The following is a 24,368-nucleotide window of genomic DNA, read 5'->3' as shown; positions in this document are numbered from 1 at the left end:
AGAGAGGGAGAGAGAAAGAGAGAGAGAGGGAGAGAGAGAAAGTGAGAGAGAGGGAGAGAGAGAGAGAGAGAGAGAGAGAGAGCGAGAGAGAGATAGAGAGAGAGAGAGAGAAAGTGAGAAACAGAGAATAAGAGAGGAACAGAGTAAAAAGGTAGGGAAGGTAAAGAGCAGCCTCATGGCACCTGCACGCTAACCCTCTCCCAGCCTCCTCTGCCTCCACCGCCGGGTAGATCCCAGGTCAGCCCACCCAGCCCACCCAGGACAGATACTAGACTGTCACTCTTCCTGGCTAACAGAGGCTCTCCTAACACTGGGTCGTGCCACACAGACAGGCTATAAGATGAGAGCAGCTTAACATGCATACAGACATGAGGCTGCCTGGCAGGCTGATTAATTGGCTGGCTATCTGATTGGCTGACAGACTGGCTGACTGTTGACGGTCCAAACACGAGCCTGGCCGGCTGGAGGGCTGGCTGGTTGCCTGGACGGCTGGCTATCTGACCTACTGTCAGCTTCAGCTAGCTGTCTCTCTAACACACACACCTACACACACGCATTTGGTGGCAGATAATAAATGCTGTGGAGTGTTTGAAGTAATTAAGGTGCAGTGGAGTGTGCAGGAGTTGAGGACCCCCCCCCCCCCCCCCCACACACACCATCTAATCAAGACCTTCCACTATTCTTTCACAAGAGAGAAAGAGAGACAGACCACACCTGTTGATACGCAGAGTTCTTGTGCACGAGAGACAGGTCATGAAGCGGGCCTCTTACGGTCCACATATAGACCTGGAATGCATTTGGTCAGAACGCTCTGGAGACAGCAAGAAGGAAATCCGTATAAACAGGACTTCCATGAGTTACGATGTTATCACCTGTTTGCTTTTTCCTACTGTACCCCATTTAGGACCATGCTTGACCATGTAAGGAAATGTTTTGTGCACCCCATATTTGAACTTGTCTATCCATTGTATATGAGGACGTTTGTGAGGCATGTGTCTCACTCATCTGACCACTCGGTCGTGGACTGGTCACATGATCCGAGCAGCTTGTCTAATAAACGGAGACAACTCTTTTTCATTGTCATGCATCTTTCCGGGCCTCTGACTGACAGATTTCAACCTATCACCTGAGGGTCTGCTGAAGACATGAAAGCATGGGCGTATCTAGAACTATTTGGGGGGAGGTTTCATTTGCCCATTTCATTATTTTAGTTCTTCTTCTTTCATATTTTAATTCTAAATTTGTTAATTTCTCTCCCTAAAACCCACTGGAGGACACAATTTAAAGGGATATTTAAAAAAATGTCTTCTGGGGGAACATGCCCCCAGACCCCCCTAGTTTTGCTGGGTCACAGGAAAAAAGTATAGGTTTTATCTAGGGGCTTAGCCCCCCCAAAAAGGGGAACCTAGATTCACCCCTGCCTGAAAGCATGGTTACATGTAAGTGCTTCCAGTGAGAGCTAGGGAGACAGGCTGGACAAGGAGGAGGAGGAGTCCTACGCCTTCAGAGCGGGACAGAGACGGGCGCTGAGGGACTCATCTCCATGTGGTACAACCTCAGAAAACTCGCTCTGAGAGAGAGAGAGAGAGATAGAGAGAGGGAGAGAGAGAGAGAGAGAGAGAGAGAGAGGGAGATAGACAGAAGGAGAGAGAGATGGCACTAATACGATGTATACACACAGTCTACATCCTTTGTTCGACTGCTAACGCAATAAAATGTTCCCTTACACATCCCCTTTATCGACAAACACACACCTTTTTCTAAGCAGGAGTGTTGGAAATGGAGGCCTGCAGCAAGTCTGTGTGAATCATGTAGATCATCAATCAAAATCAAGCTTGTCTTCTCACAAGGTAAACACGGGAGGGGGGGGGGGGGGGGGGGGGGGTATCAAATGAAGGATTTTTTGTTGTTGTTGAATTTTTTCAAATGTTCTGTCACACACACCCCCATGCACACAAAAACACACTTAACGCATCTGTGAACAGTTTTTTCTCTTTCAACTTTCTCCTGAGTGCTGCCACAACACACCATATCTGTAGATAATTCTGCATTCACCATGGTCACCCCCACCACTACACACGCACACACAGAGCCTTGTCTCCACTCAAAAAACACACGTTCTTGCCCCCTGCACCCAGCTTAACGAATGACATTTCAGGAGGCTTTTAAGGGATGGTTAAGTGGTCTTTTTCAGATTCAGGGCTAAAGCACGGATTTAATGCATTTCAAAAAGAGTTATCTTTGCTCCAGTGTTCGTGGGGATAAGATACAGATAAAAAGAAAGATATATAAACTATTACGGAGGAAGCTAGGCAAGGCTTCAATGATCTCTCTCCCTTTAGAAACCTCATTGCTGGAGAAATAGGAGAGCGACCGTATGACAGACCGCTGAGACCAGTAGTGATGTCTGTTTCAGAGGAGCAGTCAGATAGCTACGGCAGCACGGAATCATTCACATCCCCTTCTCACTCAACCAGGACTCACAACAATCTCTCTAATGATGCCCCAGTAGGACTCCAACCTAAAGGCAACTAGACAGCCCAGTCTGGCCTGGGCCTGACCCATAGGTCCCAAGTCTGGCCCAGTTTTGGCTTGTATTATCCCAGTTTGGCTGGCTTTGCAAAGGCCTGGCCCCGACTGAAGCTGTCTGACCTAGGAGAGAGAAAGCAGGGCCAGACCAGGCCAGACAATGGCCTCTTCCTGTCGTTTGCGCTTGGGCACCTGGAAGAGACAGGGCATGGTAGAGAGGCAGGATGGCTGAACTTATAATTGACTTGACTGAGGGTACAGAACGCAGCCTGCAGGATGCATTCAAGCACAAACACAGAGTCAGCATACAGACAGAGAGAAATACAGACAGAGAGAAATTCAGAGAGAGACAGAGAGAGAGGGAGAGCGAGAGAGCGGGGTGGGAGAAGAGGGAGGGCGGGAGAGGGAAAGAGAGGGGGGGAGAGAGAGAGAGAGAGAGAGAGAGAGAGAGAGAGAGAGAGAGAGAGAGAGAGAGAGAGAGAAGAAAGAAGGGAGAGAGAGAGAGAGACGTGTGATCTATTTCCCATGTCTCTTTGGATAACTGTGTTGATGGCAACAGTGAGAGGTCATTGAGGAAGTGTTAATTATCCTTTACTATCTTTCTCCACCAGGTTCTACAGGGAGAGGGAGCAGCAGCCAACTCCAAGCCCAGCGGAGGTGACACAAACCTGGGCGCAAATCACAGCCCCCTGGCCCTGGAGGAAAACATTCATATTCAACTTTGAAACCAATTAGAGGTTCTAACCTTTATGATATTGAAATTCGTTTCAGAAAAATTAAATTTCGTATGAAGAAGAAAATGACCAAAGAAAGACAAAAGTAGCAAGGGAGTAGAGGAAAGAGGCGAGCTATGAAATGATAGATTGGGCAGAAGGTGACTGGGTTCACATCCCAGATGAGACAAGACTCTCATTTAACTGTAGCTCAGTCTCACCAGATGCAGCCTTGTGTCAGCCACACAGCTAGCTAGCTAGCGCTACCGCTAGCCTGTGGTCTAAGCTATGAGCAGCCGGGACAACTGCTGTGCTGTGTGTAGATAGCCAGCAGGCCAGGGTGTACAGTACAGGCTGAGTCTGTTTCCACCCTTCTTTTATGCTGCTCATCTCTGGGCTGTGTTTGTCTCTTTCTTGCTCCTCTCTCTTTCTTTCTTCCTCTGTGACATGCTAGTTACAGTTGTCACAGTTCACCGGCTCTCTTTCTCTCTCTCTCCCCATCTGCTCAAGGCTGACTAGATTAATCATTTCCCACAGCATCAGCTCAGTGGTGGCACAGTCACTGAGAGCCAGAGAGAAGGAACACACACACATACTGCATGCACATACACTGACACACACACACAGTCATACACAGACACACACACTCTATAATCAGCTCGACAATGATGAGCAACCCATCATGCTCCACAAACGGCACACACACCTCCATTGAGGCCACAGAGGGGAACAGGCAGTCCTGTCAGAGATAAGATGAGACGCCAGACCAAACAGTTTCTCTTTGTACTTTAACTAACACCCTGCTAATGCAGAGGAAGCTCTCCCCCCTCTCTCCCTCTGCTCCCTCTGCTCTTTGTCTCTCTCTCTCTCTCTCTCTCTCTCTCTCTCTCTCTCTCTCTCTCTCTCTCTCTCTCTCCTCTCTTCTCTCTCACTCTCTATCTCTCCCTCTTCTCTCTCTCACTCTCACTCCCTCTGCTCTCACTCTCTCTCTGCACTCTCCCTCTGCTCTCTCTCTCTCTCTTACTACATCTCTCGTCCTCTTTCTGCAGCACTCTCTCTCTTTCTGCGCTCTCCTTTTCTCTGCTACGCTCACTCTCTTTTGTAGAGGAGCACAGTAAATGGTGTGAAGGACTCCAGGGCAAGGAAAAAAAGGATGGAGAAAAAGAGTAGGATGAGGAGGGAGGGAGGGAGGCGAGAGGATCAATATTTCATGAAGCCAGTGCATTTTAAACACAGCTGTAGTTCCCTGAGAGGGATCTCAGCCGCTGCAGGAAACAGGCTGCTTCTCTGCCAGGGGTGACATGTGAGTGTGTGTTCCGGATGTGCATGTGCGTGTGTGTGTGTGTGTTTGTGTTTGTGTCACCCTGCAGGGCACAGCCTCAGGAAAGGAACCACTGTACACCCTGAGGCAGATGTGAGTGACTGGGCCGTTGAGTCAGAGGTCCAGTGCTAGTGTGTCTGTCTTTATATTATATGTCTGTGTGTGTGTGTCTACACGTGTGTGTGTGTGTGGTGGGGGGGGATATGTTTGTCTCCTCTTTGTCTACCTCTGCCCAATGAGTGGACCAGCCGTTGGGTTAACTAATGATTGTGGTCTGTGGCTATAATTCAACAGCTCTGAGCTGGCCACCCCTGGCTAGCTATGAGTCTCTCAGGGCTGCCATAAAGGCTGCCATTAAACCGTGACGGCAAGGACTGCAAGGAATGCAGCTACAAGGCTGCATATGAGGAGCTCAAACGAAGAGAGATCTGCAGTGTGGAAAACTCTTCCGTCTTTAGGACACTGTATTGGAAATCTAAAGTGTATTCAAACAACATAAACGTGTCAGATCAAAGAATGAGCAACTACATAATTCAGTGTCCTATTTTTCTCGTATAGAATCTAACGTTCACATACAGTAGCTCTGTTCATAACACTTGTTATGAAATCCTCTGTGGTGGGTATACCTGAGGGCTACTTTGAAGCACACACACTTACCTACATCGCCTGACACACTTTAACACACTCACACACACACACTTCGCCTGGCAACAAAGGCTTGTTCTGACATGCTGGGCTAAGGCTTTGTTCTTGCACATCGGCAGTCCAGAGTCTTCTGCAGTAGCAACCTCCACCACTAGATGGGGTCTGCTCTTACACTCACTGGAAGGAGAGAGACGCAGCTTCACTGCAGCACACATCTTTCTCTTTCTCTCTCTTTCTTTCTCTTTCTCTTTCTCTCTCTCTTACTCTCTCGCTCAGTCACTTTCTCTCAGTCTGGCTGTTTCTGGACCTCATACATAATGTCATCCTTTGACTTACAAACCTTCTCTATCTTCTTCTTCCTCATCTCAGCTCCTCTCCCTCCTCATCTCAGCTGTTCTCCCAATGCTCTGTCTCCCCCTTCTCACCACCAACAGACCCTCCCACGTTTTACTGAACAGTAGACTATAAACCCATTAAGCCAGTTCCTGTTCTAACCCAGTGAAGTCAGCCTGTTACAAACTGTTCCGATGGCTGTACTCACCAGCGCTGACAGTAATGGCCTCGATGAACTGGTCCCTCCAGCTGTTTGTTCCCACCAGTAATGCCAGGTTGGTCTTCTTGATCAGTTTGTCCACAGTGTTCTGTACAGGGGAAAGGAAACGCGGAGCTTAGAGTGCAGGCTTCATAAAGGTACATCATCCTCACCCCTTTTCCACAGTGCTGTTATGGGAGCTGTTTCAGATGGACAATAGAGACCTTTTAAGAGCTATTGTATTGAGAACAAACACGAAAACAAGGCTTTGTGTGGATAGTGTCTGCTACTCTGTGATTATGATAAATAGAAAAATGAAAGAACAAATTATAAGGACTTCAGTAATTACTGCCTTGAAGAAGCTGCACAAAAGCACATCGACGCACACACAAACATATGCTGCAGTGTGTTTAAAACACATTCCGTACTGTACAGACACAGTAGAATGTTGAACACATAACCTCCACACAGAGTGGCTTGTTTATCCCCAGTTAAACCCTGTTAAACCCTGATGCGAGATGGAGGGGAGGGAGACAGACACCCAGCAGACCAGACACCCAGCAGACCAGACACCCAGCAGACCAGACACCTAGCAGACCAGACACCCAGCAGACCAGACACCCAGCAGACCAAACACCCAGCAGACCAGACACCTAGCAGACCAGACACCCAGCAGACCAGACACCCAGCAGACCAGACACCCAGCAGACCAGACACCCAGCAGACCAGACACCCAGCAGACCAGACACCCAGCAAACCAGACACCCAGCAGACCAGACACCCAGCAGACCAGACACCCAGCAGACCAGACACCCAGCAGACCAGACACCCAGCAGACCAGACACCCAGCAGACCAGACATCCAGCAGACCAGACACCCAGCAGACCAGACACCCAGCAGACCAGACACCCAGCAGACCAGACACCCAGCAGACCAGACACCCAGCAGACCAGACACCCAGCAGAACAGACACCCAGCAGACCAGACACCCCACAGCCCAGAAGATAGGTATTCTTCCACCACGCCAGCCTCCACATATCCACAAGAAACCCTGCATTTGATCTCCTCCCCCCCATTCCAGTTTCCCCCACACCCCTCCCAGTTTCTCAGGACAGGACCAGGGCCGCTGAGGTCAGGACATCGATCCTCACCACGGTATCTTCTTTTCTTAAGTACCTTCTTCTCTTAGCCCCCCCCCCCGCTACACCACCCTACATTTTCATTCCCGCCTCCTTCATTTCTCTATTCGCCTCCTCCACATCTCCCACACAGATCAGTGTATCCATCCCACCCTCAGAAAGGAGAATCTATTACCTTGCATGGAAATCTATTTCCCAAATCCATTATCTCCTCCACCCCCTCTGCCTCTTCCATGTTCAGCGGAGGGAAAATCCGATATTCCTTTATTCTACTGTGAGGAAACTTCTATGCTAATTAAGTTTACTGGAGCCCTGGACTGTAAAAACTGGATTGGTGTGTGCTCAGATTAAGGGGAGATGGATGATTTCGGTGGGGAGAAGATAAGAATCGCCTGACCTCATTTCCTGTCCAGCAGACTAGAGGATAGATGCTGAGCAGAAGAGGTGAAGGGTGAAACCATCTCTGTTCTTCTCTAATACCGTCTGATATTTTCGTCTTGAGGTATGCTTCATTTAAACTGCCTTGAATTGACAGGTCTGGGACAACTGGACCTGACAATTTAAATCAAGCTGAACTCATGCTTAAAAGAAAAGATAGGTTAAAAAAGATAAGTTTTGCAAACTTATACACTTCTGCTTGAGTTTGAAAGGATTCAAAGTCCCTATGACCTTAATGATTGGTCTTGTTTATGACGGCCCTGCGTCGCCCACAGTCTGTCAAACCTTTAGATTTATTGGCTATCAGGATGTAACGTTTAGTTCAGCAAATATGACCATAACTGCTTGGTAACATTATCTACCCTGCCTTTAAAAAAAAGCCATAAAAGTTATCTTTAAAATCAGTTTTTCCCCCATTGGGAACCCTACAGCATCAACTTCATCAAGTTTTTGTCTAAAAGTTTGAAAAAGCTTCTTCAGAGTAGCTGTGCTGGTTCAGACACAATAACAACCTCCAAGAGCCCAGGATGATGACCACTTCAGCCAGGAAGCTACAGGGCTACTCTCCCTCTCCCTCTCAAACACACACTCTGACACACACACACTCGCACACATACAACCCACACACTTCCACAGGACGTGATCTATCAAGCACCCAGAAGCACCCGCCCATCACTCTCTCTGTACGTCTGACGAGTGTGTGTAGGAGAGAGAGGGAGCAAAGAGCATGCATTAATGTGCACACACACACACACATCTTAATAACCATCATAACAACATCAACGTTGGGCTGAAGAGTGTGTGGGTGAAGAAAGCAAGGAGAACACACACAGCAACACGCACCCTTTCATCTCCATCTCTCTTCTTACATCCATGTAAGAGAGAGATAGGGAAAGGGAGGACCGAGTGCTTCATTTAACACTTCAGATTTCTCCAAGACTTCCTTAGAGAAGTGTGTGTGAGAGTAAGTGTGTGGGAGAGAAGTAACTGAGCCTGCCTGTGAAATCAGAAAAACACACCGCACAGATGGTGCATACTCACACGCTCCTAACCAAAACCACTCACCTTAAACTCGTAGGACTCCTCGATGATGACTTCTAGTTTGACGTGGTCTCCCAGCATGGGACGGCCCATGTCAGCGATGCGACGCTCCTCATCATCCTGGCCGGTCAGTGGCTCCTCCTCTTCCTCCTCCTTCACTGCCTCCTCTGTGCCGGAGAGAACCAATCACAAGCCTAGGGTTAGCTGAAGCCTTCCAATCACATTCGGCAGAAATTGCTAGTGAACCAACTGTACCATGACCATCCTGTGTGAATGTGAAGAGATGAGAGGGGGAGCAAGCAGGGGGGGGTGGGGAGGAAGGATGGAGAGATGGAGGGAGGTGAGATGAAGGTCACGTCATACAGGCATGGCAGTATTGTGTCCTCCTGACCAGGGGTGAGAAGATGACTCGATCATAAGTCCCTCAGATAACCGTTTCTCCTTCGTGTGTGTGTTTTTGTGTGTGTGTGTTAAGACACCAAGGCTGAAATGGAGCGAGAGGTGTCACCCGGGAACAATTCCATTTCTCCCAAAGTGACAGTTCAATCTGGAGGAGGAGAGGAGCAGACGTCCTCTCTCCTCCTCTCCCTCCATCTCACCCTCTCCCTGTCTGTCAGGTGACTGACATCTCATCCACCATCATAGGTTTCCCTCTCTCGGCTGTCCAGTCAACATGAGCCTCAGACTACCACACTGCGCAAGGCTGGAGTGTAAATCCTGCATAGCCTCCACACCAACCCACTCCATGAAAACCTGGGCCAGATCATAAAAGCAGCCTTATTCTCTCTCCAGTACTGACTCTTAAAGGGCCGGTGTTTGAGACCATTAGGGTTGGGTTAGTAGGGTTCTCCTTCAGTGTGTCTCTATATAATGAGGGGGTTAAAAAGCAATTCCTCCACTGTGCTGATATCATTAGAGGGTGTGATGATGGGCAGGTTAGTGTGCCGCTCGGGCGGGAGTGGAGGTGCACTCAGACAACGTCTCAGGTTGTTAGGGGTCCAGGTCCAGGTGTTCTCTCTGCAGGCTGGGCTATTAGTGCAGCGTTGCTTTGACAACCCTGAGGAGTGTGCGTGCGTGCGTGTGCGTCAGTGAGAACACTTCATCTGCTCAGGTGACAAGTTCTGCCAGCTCAGGATTTGGGATTTTAATGTGTGGGTTTAAAGACGTTTTCGACTACATGCTGAGAGAAAGAGAGAGAGAGGACAGGACACACACACATTGAACAATTCCGTTCTCTTTTTACCCAGTTCTATATGGGCTGAACAAGGTGTCAGTGGTTACGCAATGTGACTGCTCCTGATAAACCGTATCATTGCGCAACAGATGACCTCGTTTCCTTTGATCCTGTCCGTGTGGCGTGATGGCAGCATCTTCTTGCAGGGAGGGTGGACTGTGACCGACATCTCACGTCCAGCGTTACAACCACATCCACCTACAGTAAATGTGGACCGGCTATTGTAGTGTATGCTGATACTGTACAATCAGAATGAAATCAAAAACCTTTTTAATAGTGTACTGCACATCTGCCTCTCTCAGCATCACCCCTCAGGGTTGAAGGGCTCATCTCTCCCTCTCTCTTCCACTTTCTCTCTACCTCCCTCCCTCTCTCCCTCTTGCCCTGCCTGCCTGCCCGCCCCTCTCTCTCTCTCTCTCTCCCTCCACCCCTCACTGTCCCCCCTCTCTCTGTAGTTTGTGTGTAATTCGGAGGAAGAGTCGTGGGGGGCCCATGACAGCAATCTAATTCAGCGGGGAACCATTTCACCCGCCAGTTAGCACTGCATTGTGGGTTATGACACCAGCTTGGTTTCTCTCCTGCCTGGGAGCTTGGAGCTGCTGACAAACCTCCTGTTCGGCAGAGCAGGGAAACTCTGGGTTAGGGCTCTAGGCTAGGGGGGGGGGGTACAGGGAATTATTTTGGGAACCACAAGCACCATATAAAGAGTCAACATGGTCATTTACAGAGAACAAACTGAGATATTATCCTAGGAGGTGATGGTTTGTGTGTGTGTGCTACAGCACTGTCTTAACCTTGTAGCCTTAACTCTGGGATTTCAGGGGAAAAAACTAATCGAACTTGTCCCTGAATGATTTGTGATTCTCCTGATGTGAAGCCGTGGTGTGCTGGACCTCCTCCGGCAACTTGTTTGTTAGCTGGCCAGCTCCACCAGACCAGAGGGTCTGCGTCTAACAACCTCCATAATGAACTCAATGAGAGACAGGGAGACCCAGGTGTAATTAGTGCTGTGTGTGTAACCTTGTTGGCTCACCCCCCCCCCCCCTCCCACCACCACCTGCCCACACCATCTTGGCCACAACCCTCGTCTAAGCCTTGCCGCAGCGCTCCACAGAGACGAGCAGCTGAATAAACCTGACAGCGGCGGAATGTTCCGGGGGAGGACGGAACGGCGTGTGTTCTATAGTGCCGTCACTCTCAATCATCGGCGTGTCTGACAAGCGAAGCAGCCGCGAGTACAGAACTGGGGAACATTCTCCTCACACTCCTCCCTCCCCCTCTTCTCTCTGGACTGCTTCTCCCTTTATCTACCTCGTGCACCCCTCATCTTGTTCTCTGTCTCTTTAACCTACCCATTTCTCGCCCTTTCCCCTCTCTCTCTCTCTCTCTCTCTCTCTCTCTCTGCATTTGTTCCCATAATTTGTTCCACCTCCCTCTTTCTCCCCCCTTCTCTCTTTCCATCCTCCTTCTCATCCTCATCGTACTGCGTTCCAGCAGAAGCCTCACAGGAGCCTATTGGAGGGACCACTTCAAACATACAGTAGGGACGGTCTTATCTGTGTAGCCGGACTCATGTCTCTCTCTGAGGTTCTTCAATCCCCTGGCCACCTTTGACATTCCTCTCCCCCCCCCCTTGCCTGTCACACCGTGGGCTGGCCCAGCCCCCTCCCCCCCCTGCCTGTCACACCGTGGGCTGGCCCAGCCCCCTCCCCCCCCTTGCCTGTCACACCGTGGGCTGGCCCAGCCCCCTCCCCCCCCTGCCTGTCACACCGTGGGCTGGCCCAGCCCCCTCCCCCCCCTGCCTGTCACACCGTGGGCTGGCCCAGCCCCCTCCCCCCCCTGCCTGTCACACCGTGGGCTGGCCCAGCCCCCTCCCCCCCCCTGCCTGTCACACCGTGGGCTGGCCCAGAGGACAAGAGAGAGATGGGTCAGGGTCTGATACCGAGAGAAGCGGGAGAAGTGTGTAATGAAATATCCTTCCTTCCTCCAGAGGTCATCTGGGTGAGGCTTGAGTGTGTGTGTGTGTGTGTGTGTGTGGGACGACGACGACCAGGTGAAGAAATGGGTCTTTCCTCTTACACGTGTGTGGGAGTGTGAAATGAGTTTTGCACACTCCTTCGTTTCGACCAATTAACCAAATGAATCCAAACCCTCTCCTGTGTCTGGTCTGTATTAGGAGTCTGCATGTCTCCCGCATTCAAGCTGAAGGAGTCCACGAGTGGCGGCGTAGCCTTCGTTAGCCTGCGCTGAAGTCATTAATCACCCACATATCACTTCCTTCTCATTACATCCCCATGGGTGTGACACGTACTGTAATGCATACCAGCATGTACGCGTATCATGTCTGATAGAGCAACACACAAACACACGCGCAGTGACATGTCACTCAAGTAGTTAATGAATCCAGTCATTAGCACCGTCCCCCTCAGGGCTGTGTCTCGGACTCGCACCAAGGCATCTGATGCCTGGATGGAGATAGACAAGCAGACAGATGGACTAAGGGCCCTCCTTAAAAGAGAGGAAGAACAGAAGACAAACAGAGGAGGAGAGAAGTTGGAAGAAAGCTCCCTCCCCCAGAGAGATGGAGCAGCGGGGGAGGAGGGAGGGGAGAGTACGGACCACGAGGAGAGGGCTGGAGATGAGAGAGGGGTGAGGGTGGAGAGGAACAGTAGAGAGAGGACAGGGGAGTCAGCCTTCATCATTCACAGAGAGAGAGAGAGTTAGAGAGAGTGTGTTTGAGAGAGAAAGAAAGAGAGAGAGAGAGAGAGAGAGAGCAAAAGAGAGAGAGCGAAAGAGAGAGAGCGAAAAAGAGAGAGCGAAAGAGAGAGAGCGAAAAAGAGAGAGCGAAAGAGGGAGAGCGAGAGAGAGAGCCTGCTTGGTAGAGAGCCTGCTTGGTAGAGTCAGAGGTCTGCTCTGTTCCAGTGTGGTTCCAGCGATTGTCGACTTTTCATGTCCACCTCTCTCTGCAGAGGGGTACATGTTCCTACAACTAACTATCTGTAGTTCTGTTGTTAATAGTGCTGGTGTGGTTTTCTATTCACAGTTAGAGCCAGAGTCGTGTGACATGTAAAGACAACATACTACAGTAGGCTGCATGGGATTTTCAGTTGGAGTTGATGAGAATTAGTGCAGAGCTTCTGAACTCTGCAGTAGCTGTTTCCTTGGAGCGGTGCTGGTCTGCAAATATTTGAAGTGTTCGGTCTTTAGTACTTCCAAGGAAGAGCTGCCAGATTTCATAAAGAGGAGCTTGGCCAATCCCTACTGTACATGGAGGAGGATGGGGGTTTGGGGGTTAGTGTGTGTCTGTGTGTGTGTACGAGTGTATGTGTGTGGAGGGGTAGGGGGGATAGTTTGAACATGCTGGCTGCCACAAATCTGTTTCTGCTTCTGTTTCCTTCTGGGCAATCTGAAAGGTTTGTGTTAATTAGTGGAGGGTGTTTATCAGGAGAAACTCCTGGGACTCCAGATAACGCTCCTTCTCTCGTTTGTTTTCTGTAATGTTTCTCGACGTTTCTCTCTCCCTCTTTTTTCTTTGTTCGGCATCCCTCTCTCCTCTGCTCTGCTTCTCTTTACGTCGTTCTTTCAATTTCTTTTTCCTTCTCCACTTGTCAGTATTGTGTCAGTGTGGTTTTCAACCTGCAGCCTGTCAGCAGTACAGTCAACAGTACCCCTCCATAGACAAATGGAGTGTGACTGACTATGCCGACACAATCTGTTAAAACACACACAGACGCACAGTTGGTTTTAGTTGATGTTTCGTTCCTCGTGTCCACACACATGTGGACTATTAGATTGGGCATCGTTCCATACATGAGTCTGGGTCGTGATCACAGCTTAATCAAACAGACCCCTTCCCTAGCCACAGCTCAGTAACAGAAGAATGAAGCAGTTAGGTTTCTGTGTTGTGGTCAGCGTTAACATCTTCTAACAGGTGCTAGCTTTGTGTCAGTGCTGGGCAAGGGTCATCTGAGTGTGACAGCAAAGCTGGACAGGGGAGGGACAGCAGAGTCACAAACAGCAAACCACACACAGAAACACACACACAGACAGCAGGCAGGCTGACACAGGGATCCACAGACAGACAGAAAAGGACATGGACAGATGGACGGACTGTGTCATAGAGACTCATCTGAGCTCCGGGGCTGGCTAGGACAGTGTGTCTCTGCAGCGGGACAGCCTCCAGAGGAAACACATGAGGCCAGGGTGGGGGGGGGGGTGTACTGGCGCAGGGACAAGACTATCACTTGTCGGGTTCTAAAAGACTAGTGTTTAAAAAAGGTACCGTATCTTCTTCCTTTTTAAGTCAGTATATACTGTATGTGGGACCGTGTTTAAGGTGTGACTTTAAACTCTAGTCGGGGAGTATTAGCTTAACAGGGTTGTTACGTTTGATCTTCAGACAAGCACACACACACACAGACACACACACAGACACACAACCAACCACAAAGACACACAACCAATCACACAGACACACACACACACAGCTCCATATTTATCCCTGGTACTTTGATCTGAGATCATCTCCCACGTTGAGGGTTTTTGGTAAACACAGGAGTATTAAAGACTCCAGAGAGTAGATATGGCTGAGAACATTGGATAGGAAGAAATGAGGACGAGATAGGACAAATTCATCATCTCTGTCTGCCTGGCTTCAGAGTGTATGTGTGTGTGTGCTTGAGTGTGTGTGAGTCTGTGTGCGTGGGAGGAGCAGTGGACCTTAAGTGGACACGCAGACTGGAACATACACTTAAAACTCTCGGCTGCGTTGTGTTATCTGTGTCTACATATCCTTCAAATGTATCTGTGTTAATCGGCAGTCCACTGTTGTTTGTACTCCTGTTTGGTAGTCATAAAGCAGATTTAATAGGATCCAGTAAAACAGCCCCTTTAGAGGCCTGTTCCTCTGGAAGTCCAGGGTCACGAACAGACTAATAAAAACACAAGAGGCGAACACCACCCTAAATCCTAATGTGTACTGCTGCTTCAGTGTTATCTAGTGACTGGGAGGGTCACCTACAACAGGTAAGTGCAGTCCTCAAATACAGTTGAACACTGTCCTGTTTTTCTAGCTGCGTACTAATTGTGTATGAATTCGGTCCGCTAGCTGTGTATACTTGCTGTGTGTACTAGGTCTGTGTGTACTAAGTCTCCTGGCCTAAGTGAGTAAGCAGCATGAAGAGGTGTGCGATTTCAGCCCTCAGACAAAGGAAGTGAATCAAGAGTGAAACTGAGGATGGGTTAACCAGCAGGAGGGGAAAAGGAGAGGAAAGGAAAGGTGTGAGTACACTAGAATCCAGTACACACTTTAGGGAGAAGGACATAAGAGTTCAGACAAGCTCAGGGAGGAGGGTTAAGAGAGTGAGGTAAAAGGAGGAGGAGCTAGAAGAGGGCTCCTGTGTGTGTTGTCAGTCAAATCCAAATCCAGTCCCTCCCCTCAGTAGATCTGACAGGATCCTATAGGCCGAGGCAACACGGTGACTGTTCCCTTTGATGGTCACTGCCACCGCATAAGCTGTGGTTTCAATTCCAAAAAAGCACATGAACAGAAATCAGCCAGAAAAAGGCCAAGTCACCATGTTGCAAAGACGGAGAGTGTGGGCCAGCTAGGTTGCATTGCAGGGAGGTGTGTGTGCGTGTGCGCGTGTGTGTGAGGGGGTGCTCCAGTGATCTCTCACACCTGTCCGTCCCCTCCGTCTCCAGCGGGGGGTCTGAAGCTGCAGGTAGAAGGAGCACTGCTTATTGTACTCCTCTCGGTCTAGTATTCTAACCAATATGGTCTTCCTGTGGGGACACAAGACACACAAACGCACCCGGGGGTTGGAACCATGCATGGTAAACACACACTAACGCACACACACACACACAGGTATAGGCAAGGTCATGGACACGCACACACACACACACACGTGGGGGTGGTGGTGGAGGGGAGATGCGGAGACACACCGCTGCGCGTTCATCAACACTGGGGACACACTTGAGACTGGACGAGGTGCCTGACGGTGTGTGTGTGTGTGTAAGAGCCTCCTCAGGCCTGCCGTGTGCCCCCTGGTGGTGTGAACATGCAGGTAGGGTGCAGCAGACGCCCCACGGCCAGGGCTCAGGCAGGAGTCACCCCCCTTCCCCTCGCCCACAGCAGGTCCCCCACCTTTACTCTCACTGGTCTCCACCAGACGAGGTTCTCCAATCTCCAGGAAGAACGCCTTGTTTTTCTCATACTCCTCATCGTCAATGATTCTGACCTTGATCGTTTTGCTGGAGGGAGAAAGGAGAAGGAAAGAAAGAAGAGAAAGGAAGAGAAACACAGTGAGGAACGACAGGAGGGTGGTGGAGAAAGGAGGGAAAGGAGCCGAGGCCAGGGCAGACCCCGGAGCCGCAGAGACAGAACTGCAGGGAGGGTGAGCTCAGAGCCCAGCATGCAGCATGACGTGACAGAGAGGAAATGATCTAGTGTGATTGATGAAGGAATGTATCAACCGTAAAAGACACACACACACGTACGTACACACACACACAGACACACCAGCAGGTATTGCACCCCAGCTATGTAACATACCATTAACCAGGCCCCTGATCATTCTAGCTCTCTGTCTCTCTTCCACAGACTGTTCCGTCGGCTCAGACTGGCTCAAGTCCAAACTGCTGAGCATGCTGTTGGAAGGACTGCATAGCGACACACCCTCATCACTCAGGGCAACACGGACATTACGCTAAATCAGTTCCTCGAAGGGGAGCCAGCCAGGCTAGATAACCCTGACACTGATGCTCATAGCAAAGGAGTCAACGCTGATCACTAGGCTGAGCCCTCGAGAGGCCTCACCTTGCCTTAGGTCCAGGTTCTCAGCACACAGCACATCCCAGCAACTGCAGTCGCTACTGATGAGGAGTGTTGCTCCAACTGGAACAAATCCACCGTGCATCAAACACACTGCAGCCAACGATGTCTGTGAGTATGTGCACAACTAAACAGTATGTCTGTGTACTGTATTGATGTGGGGGGGTGTGGGGGTCTAACTCTACACAACACATCAAAAACGTACCCGGATTTCTCTTGGTACACAACTCCCAACTCTTCACTCTCCTCCTCTCCCCCTCTCTCCCTCCCCTCTCTTCCTCTCCTCCTCCCCCCCGCAGTAAGGGTCCTCTACTTGTTTACTGGTAGAAAATAGCTTCGTGTTTGTCCCAACCCCTCAGCGTTAAACAAACCTACTTTACAGCAGAATTATCTACCCATATGTAAACGACTGCTTATTATGCATGGGGTGTTCCACTGAGCGCGCGCGCGTGTGTGTGCCCGCCTCTGCCTTTGGCAGTGTGTGTACTTGTTTGTCCTGAGTGAATATGTTTATGTTGTGAAACTGAAGAAGTGCTAAAGGACAACTCATTTTAATTGCATCATCTTCACCCTCTCCTCCCTCTCATCTACAACATATTTCCGCCTCCCTCCCTCTCTGCCTCCCTCCCTGTCTGCCTCTCTCCCTCTCTCCCTCCCTCTCTGCCTCCCTCCCTGTCTGCCTCTCTCTCTCCCTCCCTCTCTGCCTCCCTCCCTGTCTGCCTCTCTCTCTCCCTCCCTCTCTGCCTCCCTCCCTCCCTCCCTGTCTGCCTCTCTCCCTCCCTCCCTCTCTGCCTCCCTCCCTCCCTGTCTGCCTCTCTCTCTCCCTCCCTCTCTGCCTCCCTCCCTCCCTCTCTCTCTGCCGCCCTCCCTCCCTCCCTCCCTGTTTGCCTCTCTCCCTCCCTCCCTCTCTGCCTCCCTCCCTTCCTGTCTGCCTCTCTCTCTCCCTCCCTCTCTGCCTCCCTCCCTCCCTCTCTCTCTGCCGCCCTCCCTCCCTCCCTCTCTGCCTCCCTCCCTTCAGCCATGCCTGTGGTGAAAGTCAGTACACACATTGATGAAGTGGATGCAGGGAGCATGCTCAGATGAATCATTCCCAGCATGCATTTGTACTCCAGTTCGCCGCTAAATCAGGAATTGCCCCCACATTTCCGCTTCAGTCTGCAGCTAAGCAATCAAGACTCCGACTGGTCCTGGTGTTGACAAATAGATGGATTTGGCTAGGCTTGACTTTGACCAATAAAAAGCCTCTGTTGGTCCTGGTGTTGACCAATAAACAGCTTCAGCTGGTCCTGTTGTTGACCAGTCGCATTCTGCAGTAGAGGCTGCAGTGTGTTCTGGCAGGGTAAATAAATAAGCTGTTATCTGGGGAGCGGAGGGGCCCTGTACCCTGGTGCTACCCTAGGTTACAGATCTGGACCTGAGCTTAATCTTAATCCTGGCTGTTCATCCAGGGGAGAGCGGGAGATTAAATTGATCATCTGAGGCCCATAGCCATCAGGAGGTATGGGATAACACTCTGGACTGTACAGTACACACACACACACACACACACACACACACACACACACACAGACACACACACAGACAGACACACACATCAGAACAGCCAAACTCAGAAGTTGTGTGTCTCTGGTTTGTCAGATGTTGAACATACAGAGCCCAGGACCAGCTTCAGGACAGCACAGTCTCTCCCCACACAGAGCCCAGGACCAGCTCCAGGACAGGACAGTCTCTCCCCACACAGAGAGCCCAGAACCAGCTCCAGGACAGCACAGTCTCTCCCCACACAGAGAGCCCAGGACCAGCTCCAGGACAGCACAGTCTCTCCCCACACACAGAGCCCAGGACCAGCTCCAGGACAGCACAGTCTCTCCCCACACAGAGCCCAGGACCAGCTCCAGGACAGGACAGTGTCTCCCCACACAGAGCCCAGGACCAGCTCCAGGACAGGACAACGTCTCCTCACACAGAGCCCCGTCTCCTCCACCCAAGCTCTTTCATCACTCGCATTAAGTCTCAATCCTTAAGGAACAGTAGACCGCAAATGACAGCTGAGAGGTTAGGGTGATCAGTCACAGGGACTGTCTTTTGGAGGTGGGATACCTCAGCTCTACCTCTGAACACACCACCTCTGATGCGAGGGGTGTACCTGGTCCCTCACATGGAAACAGGATGTCCATTCTGCCTTCTGTGTCCTGAGCAAAGGGATTCCAAGTCTTCCCTCTCTCTTTCAGTCTCTCCCTCTCTCCCTGTCTCCCTCTCTCCCTCTCTGTCTCTCTGTCTCTCTCTCTCTCTGTTCCATGACAAATACATGCGCCTGGTGAGGAAAAAGTCTGCCGGTTGTCGTGGCAACTTAGTGTTTTGGTGGCCACAACAGTCGTGGCGAAGATTGTTTCCAGATCCTGGCCAAACAGCTACAGAGCGCCGCAGCAATACATCACCTCCACACATACCCTTACTGTACGCCTTTACACAGTGTGTGTTTGTGTGTCAACGTGTACCAGAACTGTGCGTGCATGTATGTACCGAAGGGTTGGTGTGTGAGGTGTTTCAGTTTCTACTGCCTGCATGTGAGAGTGTGTGCGTGTATGTGTGTGTGTGTGTGTGTGTGTGGAAAGAACTTGTGTCCGTACATGTGGATAGGTTGTGTTTGTCATGGGGCTTACAGAAGGAAGCTCTGATAATGAAATCTGAAATGTGTGCAAGGTGAGGTTCACACATATGCAAGGTGAGACTCACATCTCACGAAACCACACACACACACACACACACACACACACACACTGTCTCAAACGTCAACCCTCCTCCATAAGGAAATGACACCTATTGTTAAAACACTTCAAGACACATGTACCCTTCCTTTACCACCCAATCTGTCTCTCACATGCACTTTCATCCTACCAAAGTAGGAAAGAATGAAAGCCTATGTTGCTCCCACATCCTAGTTACTGAGATAACAACATTTAAACCAAACAGACCATTTTAGCCCAGAGTTCTGAGGGGATGTTAATGAACAGTGTTTAGGATAGCATCCTTAGACCATGTCATGTAAAGAGGCAGGCCGAGCCAGGGGCAGGCAGAGCCAGGGTCATCTATAAACCATGCTCCCTGCTCCTCTGCCACCAGCCTATTCATCACCCACACCAGTGATTGGTCAGGTGTTGGAGTGTTATGGACTCACACACACACGCACGCACTCACTCACACACACACACACACACACACACACACACACACACACACACAACGCCCACTTAGAATATGGGTTAGAAAGACAGTGGATCTCTTGGGGAAAGGCAAGACGGTTCCGCCCTCATCAATAACTAATGAGAGCGCTTCAACATCCATCACCCTGGACCTGGAGTACACACACGCACAAACGAGCACATTGTCTCAGTCACACTTCTTCCTGATTGACATAAATATAAAGTAAGTGGACTCGAATGTTACCACCGTCTCTGCGCTTCAAACAAAATCCTATTTCTCACTATGTGATGACGGGAGCTACTGGCTTCAGTCCGACAGCCTCTAAGAAGAGACAGAGGCTGACGACACAGCCCTCCATCTCCCCCAACCTCCATACGTCTCCCTTAACATCTAGACCTCTAATCTGGCCTCTAAATCTCTAAGCCAGCCTCTAGAGCTCTTCCCCAGCCTCCAGACCTCTCCCCTAGCCTCCAGGATGAAGATCGACGACAGGATGTAAGGACAGAGGACAGGGCGGATGAGCGCAGAGACAAGCCAGACCTCAGAGGAATTAAACAAGAACGTGGTAATCATTTACATGAAGGGTGTGTGTCTCTGTGTGTGTGCAGACGTGTGTGTGGTGGTGGGTGTGTAGACGTGTGCGTGTGTGTGTATGTGCACTTGCTTTTCTCAGCCATGTCCTTCTGCCTGGGCTTGTCTGTGTTGTTGACAGCTGAGTCTTACCGGGAGCATTTATAGAGTGACATTGGAGGAGAATGAGAGAGAGAAAGAGAGAGAGATAGAAAGAGACAGAGAGTTTGGGGTGTTGGAGGAGGGAGTATGTGACCCCAGACACTGGGTGTGGCATCCTTCTTTAAGGAACATGCCTACAACAAACACACACACACACACACACACACATAGACCTTCATCTGACTTTGCTTGAAAATCCAAAAGATAAAACATCTCCTCCAGTGTGCTTGAAGCCATCCCTCTCCTCAGAGCCATTCTCTTTCATTTATTTACCACAAAGCCTGTCCTACAGTACCACTGCCAGCTAGTGTGTGTGTGTGTATTTGTGTGTGTGTGTGTGTTAAGTCTTTTCTCCACCGCCAGCTGAAGGCCCTGATGTGTTGGGAAAAGAGCAGCTTGTCAATATCATGACATCACTCCTCTCTGGCACTGTCGTCTGAGGAATATGTCCTGTCAGAAAAACACAAACACACACACACACACACACACTCAGCCACACAGGGTGGTAAGGGAACAGTCTGACATCTCCTTACAGGCCCAATGGGGAAGACACAAATAGACTCTGCCTTAAAGTCATTCTTTCTCTCCTCCCTCTATCTCAAACAGTCAAACATGCAAACAGAGACTAAAAGCACCACACAGTCATGTTAAACTAACCTAACACGGTGCTAATCCCCCACCCACCCATTAGTCATTATAGAAGTCACACATGGGCCAAACCTCCCTAGCCAGCCAGCCAGGCAGCCAGCCAGTGAACCAGCCAGCCAGGCAGTGAACCAGGCTGGCTGGCCCGGCCCCAGCTCTGGTCCTCCCACTCCACTTGTTAGACCAGACAGTAACTGTGTTAACAAACTGCACTACATTCAAGAGACGCTGATTCAAACGATGGAAACCAACAGACTGCTAACTGCAACACTAGGCAGGCATGGTCCTAAATCACATACAGAGAGACAGAAAAAGAGAGACAGAAAAAGAGAGACAGAAAAAGAGAGAGAGAGAGAGAAAGAAAGAGAGAGACTAACAGGGAGGGAGAAACGGGCAGTGCGTTTAGTGTCCATTCAGCCTGTTGCCATGGCGTCGCGAGTGTTGGCAGTGTGCTGTAGGTTGACTTTCCCCTGTCATTACACAGGAAGTTATAAAAAACAACAGACAACAGGCCCTGCCGCCGGCCGGCTGGCCAGCCAATCCGCCGCGACGTATTTGGATCGGAAAATTCCGGTTTTGAAGGAACACGTTTTTTTCAGGCAAGGAAAAATGTGGCTTGTCAGAGTGTTCCTAAAGCCCTAATGGTGTTTAAACCACAACTGGACAAGACCAAACTACTAGCGTGATTTGTCTGTTTATCTGCCTGTGTGTGTGTGTGGGTGTGTGTGTATGTGTGCATAAACAGTATGTGAAAGTAGGTGTGTGTGTGTTTGTGAGTAACCACTGTACCGCTGGCATTTGAATGATCCTACTCCAACAAAACAATCCAATCCTGTCCAAAAAAAAGCTTTGTTGCTTGTTTAAAAAAAAAAAGTGGCATTTGGGGCAGCAAATGCATTACATGTCTGTATTAATGCCTGCACATTGTTAGTGGGTGGAATCAGACAAAACAAAGGCAAGTGTGACCTCTTGTGCTTGTGTGTGTGTGTGTGTGTGTGTGTGAAAGAGAGATGTTTGTGTACATGTGCAATGTGTGGTGCGTGTGTGTTTGTGTAAGAGACAGAGAAAGATGCAGGGTGAGGAGTGTGTGTTAGTGTGTGTGTGTCAGTGTGTGGGGGTGTCTTGTTTTCATGTAAACCATTTTATAAGACAAAGGGTTATCATTGTTATTAGCTAGCAACAGAAACTGGAGCACTAAGCACAGTCATTACAGTCTAGATGAACAATATGCACAAATAAACCTCGACTAGCTCTCCGCAAACTCAGGCGAATGAAATGTGTTTGAGGTTGAAGTCCACAATTAATCTGGATGATCGGTCATTTCAAAAAGCCAAATCCACAAGCATGCGTGTCCTTCTGAGTCCAGAGTGAAATCACACTGATAAAGCCAGGAGCAGGAGAACTTTGGGCAAATACGGTGTCCCAGAAAGGCATGACTGAAGAGCAACCAGAACGTTCTCTTGAGAATGATGATGGACTGCACAGGACCACGAGAGAAAGACAGATGGCCTGACAGAAACATTTATAGTCTGTTACAGTAATGCTGCAGAAGATGTGAGATAAGAACTCTTGACATATTTCCCCCCCTCCCCCCTCCATTCTATCTCTTTTTAGAACTCTTTGACTTATTCAGCAGGCCCAAACTCAGGTCCTTTCCTGCTCCTCATCACTCCCCATCCCTCACATCCCTGAAAGATGAATGCTTTTCCCTCGGGTCTGTTTCTCCATTTCTCAGCCTTACGGATTGGCCTGTACGTGTCTGTGGTGTGACCTGCCTGTCTGTGGCTGGCGACCTGTCTGCCTGTTCATTTGTCTGCCTGTCTATCTCCCCATCTGGCTCTGTCCAACTGAGGACTATGATGAGTCTGAGTGTGTCTCGGAGGAGGAGAGGGTTCGGGGAGAGTTCTAGAACATCTGTATGTAGTAAATACATTTCCTCATCTGTCTACATGAGACATCCCAAGGGAGAAGGTGATGGCGTGTGTGTGTGTTCTGCCGTATTTACAGATGAAGCTCCGTCAGACGACCAAAATCATGGTGGGCTAGAGTTGGGGTAAACTCCCACGTCTATTTTACAGCTGGTCCTGGGACGTCTGGTCAAAGGTGGCCAGGAACATTTTATGGTCTCTCATCTTCTTTCTTTCCATCACTCACCCCCCCTCTTCCAGGAATCCTCTTGTGGGTCCTAGGAGAATGCCCTTATAAGGACCTGTGTCCAGGAGGTACAGACAATCCCAGGGACTCCCTTCCATACTGAGAGTCTCGCTGACACAGCTGGAAGACAGCATGAGGTCAGCCAAGTGCTCGTTGTCCATCAATGCTGGCGCGCACACACACAAACACTCCATAGTTAGACTCCTAGTGAATCATTATTGTGTGTGTGTGTGTGTGTGTGTGTGTGTGTGTGTGTATGTATGTATGTATTTGTGTGTGCCTGTGTGCTAGACTTCACATAACTCAATGTGTTTCATTTCACTGTTGTGGCTCTTGACAGAGCTGGTATGAGGACGGGGTTCCTCGATCCAGAGAACACCTCCTAACAGGGAGATCTGATCACCTCCGTCTCCTCCAGCTCCACTCCTGTCCTGACGCATCAACCCCTCCCCATCTACAGGGGGGAAACAGGGGACGTGTTGGGTTTTTAGCTGCGCTAACAGTTCAGCACTTGCTCAAGTAGAAAGCCTTGTTAGAGCAGGGGGTTGTGGGTAAGGTTGGGGGCCTGGAGAATCCCTAATCGCAACGTTACATAAATGTCATCTGCCCCACTTTCACCCCTCACTGCCAAAAAAACCCTCCAAAAACGAAAGAGCCGCATTAAAACAAACGCATCGTGCTTCCTAGCGAGCTAACACACACACACACACACACGTGTTCGTACAGAGGAGAACTAGCATGTAGAGAGCTAGGCTCTTGTACAGTATTTATGCACCGTTGTGCCAGCATCAAACTTTCTGCTGCCCTCCAAAATGAGAGCCGCATTGGGTAAAAGAGAAAAACTCAACTTTTCAAGCGCTGCATTTTAAAACATGCAGCTTTACTCCAAGCCAATTATCCTGATGAGCCTGAAAGCTTTTACAAGGACACCTCTCGGGAGCTAACACTGCCACTGCCAGCCAATAGAAAGAGGAGTCACCCTGGCAAGGGCCAGTACAGTGAAAGCTTATTGGCTGACTCCCCTGGGTGAAAGTGGTTGTATATTTTGCGTTAATGTCCCCTCATCTCATACATACTATGTGACGCACACACACACACAATAACACAAGCTCACACACAACTATAAAGCTACTGGAATAGACCCAGGCCTTGGCTGTGTGTCCATCTGCTACGCGGACACGCTCAAGGTTAGTTCCTCTTTTACCC

The 24,368-nt window shown here is 49.8% G+C and overlaps 1 protein-coding gene across 1 annotated transcript in view; it reads right to left on the bottom strand.

Moving 5' to 3' along the window:
• Positions 1-24,368, bottom strand: part of slc8a1b (solute carrier family 8 member 1b) — a 55,138-nt gene that overhangs the window by 11,261 nt on the left and 19,509 nt on the right. Inside the window, exons 5-7 of the mRNA XM_047029908.1 lie at positions 15,273-15,376; positions 8,383-8,525; positions 5,750-5,849 (exon numbers count right to left, since the gene is read on the bottom strand). Coding sequence (XP_046885864.1) covers positions 5,750-5,849; positions 8,383-8,525; positions 15,273-15,376 — 347 coding nt within the window. The remainder of the gene's footprint in view (positions 1-5,749; positions 5,850-8,382; positions 8,526-15,272; positions 15,377-24,368) is intronic.

This window comes from Hypomesus transpacificus, chromosome 11 (genome assembly GCF_021917145.1).
Source record: "Hypomesus transpacificus isolate Combined female chromosome 11, fHypTra1, whole genome shotgun sequence".
Lineage (NCBI taxonomy): Eukaryota > Metazoa > Chordata > Actinopteri > Osmeriformes > Osmeridae > Hypomesus > Hypomesus transpacificus.
Note: the sequence above shows the minus strand (reverse complement) of the source record. Positions and strands in the feature narration are given on the sequence as shown.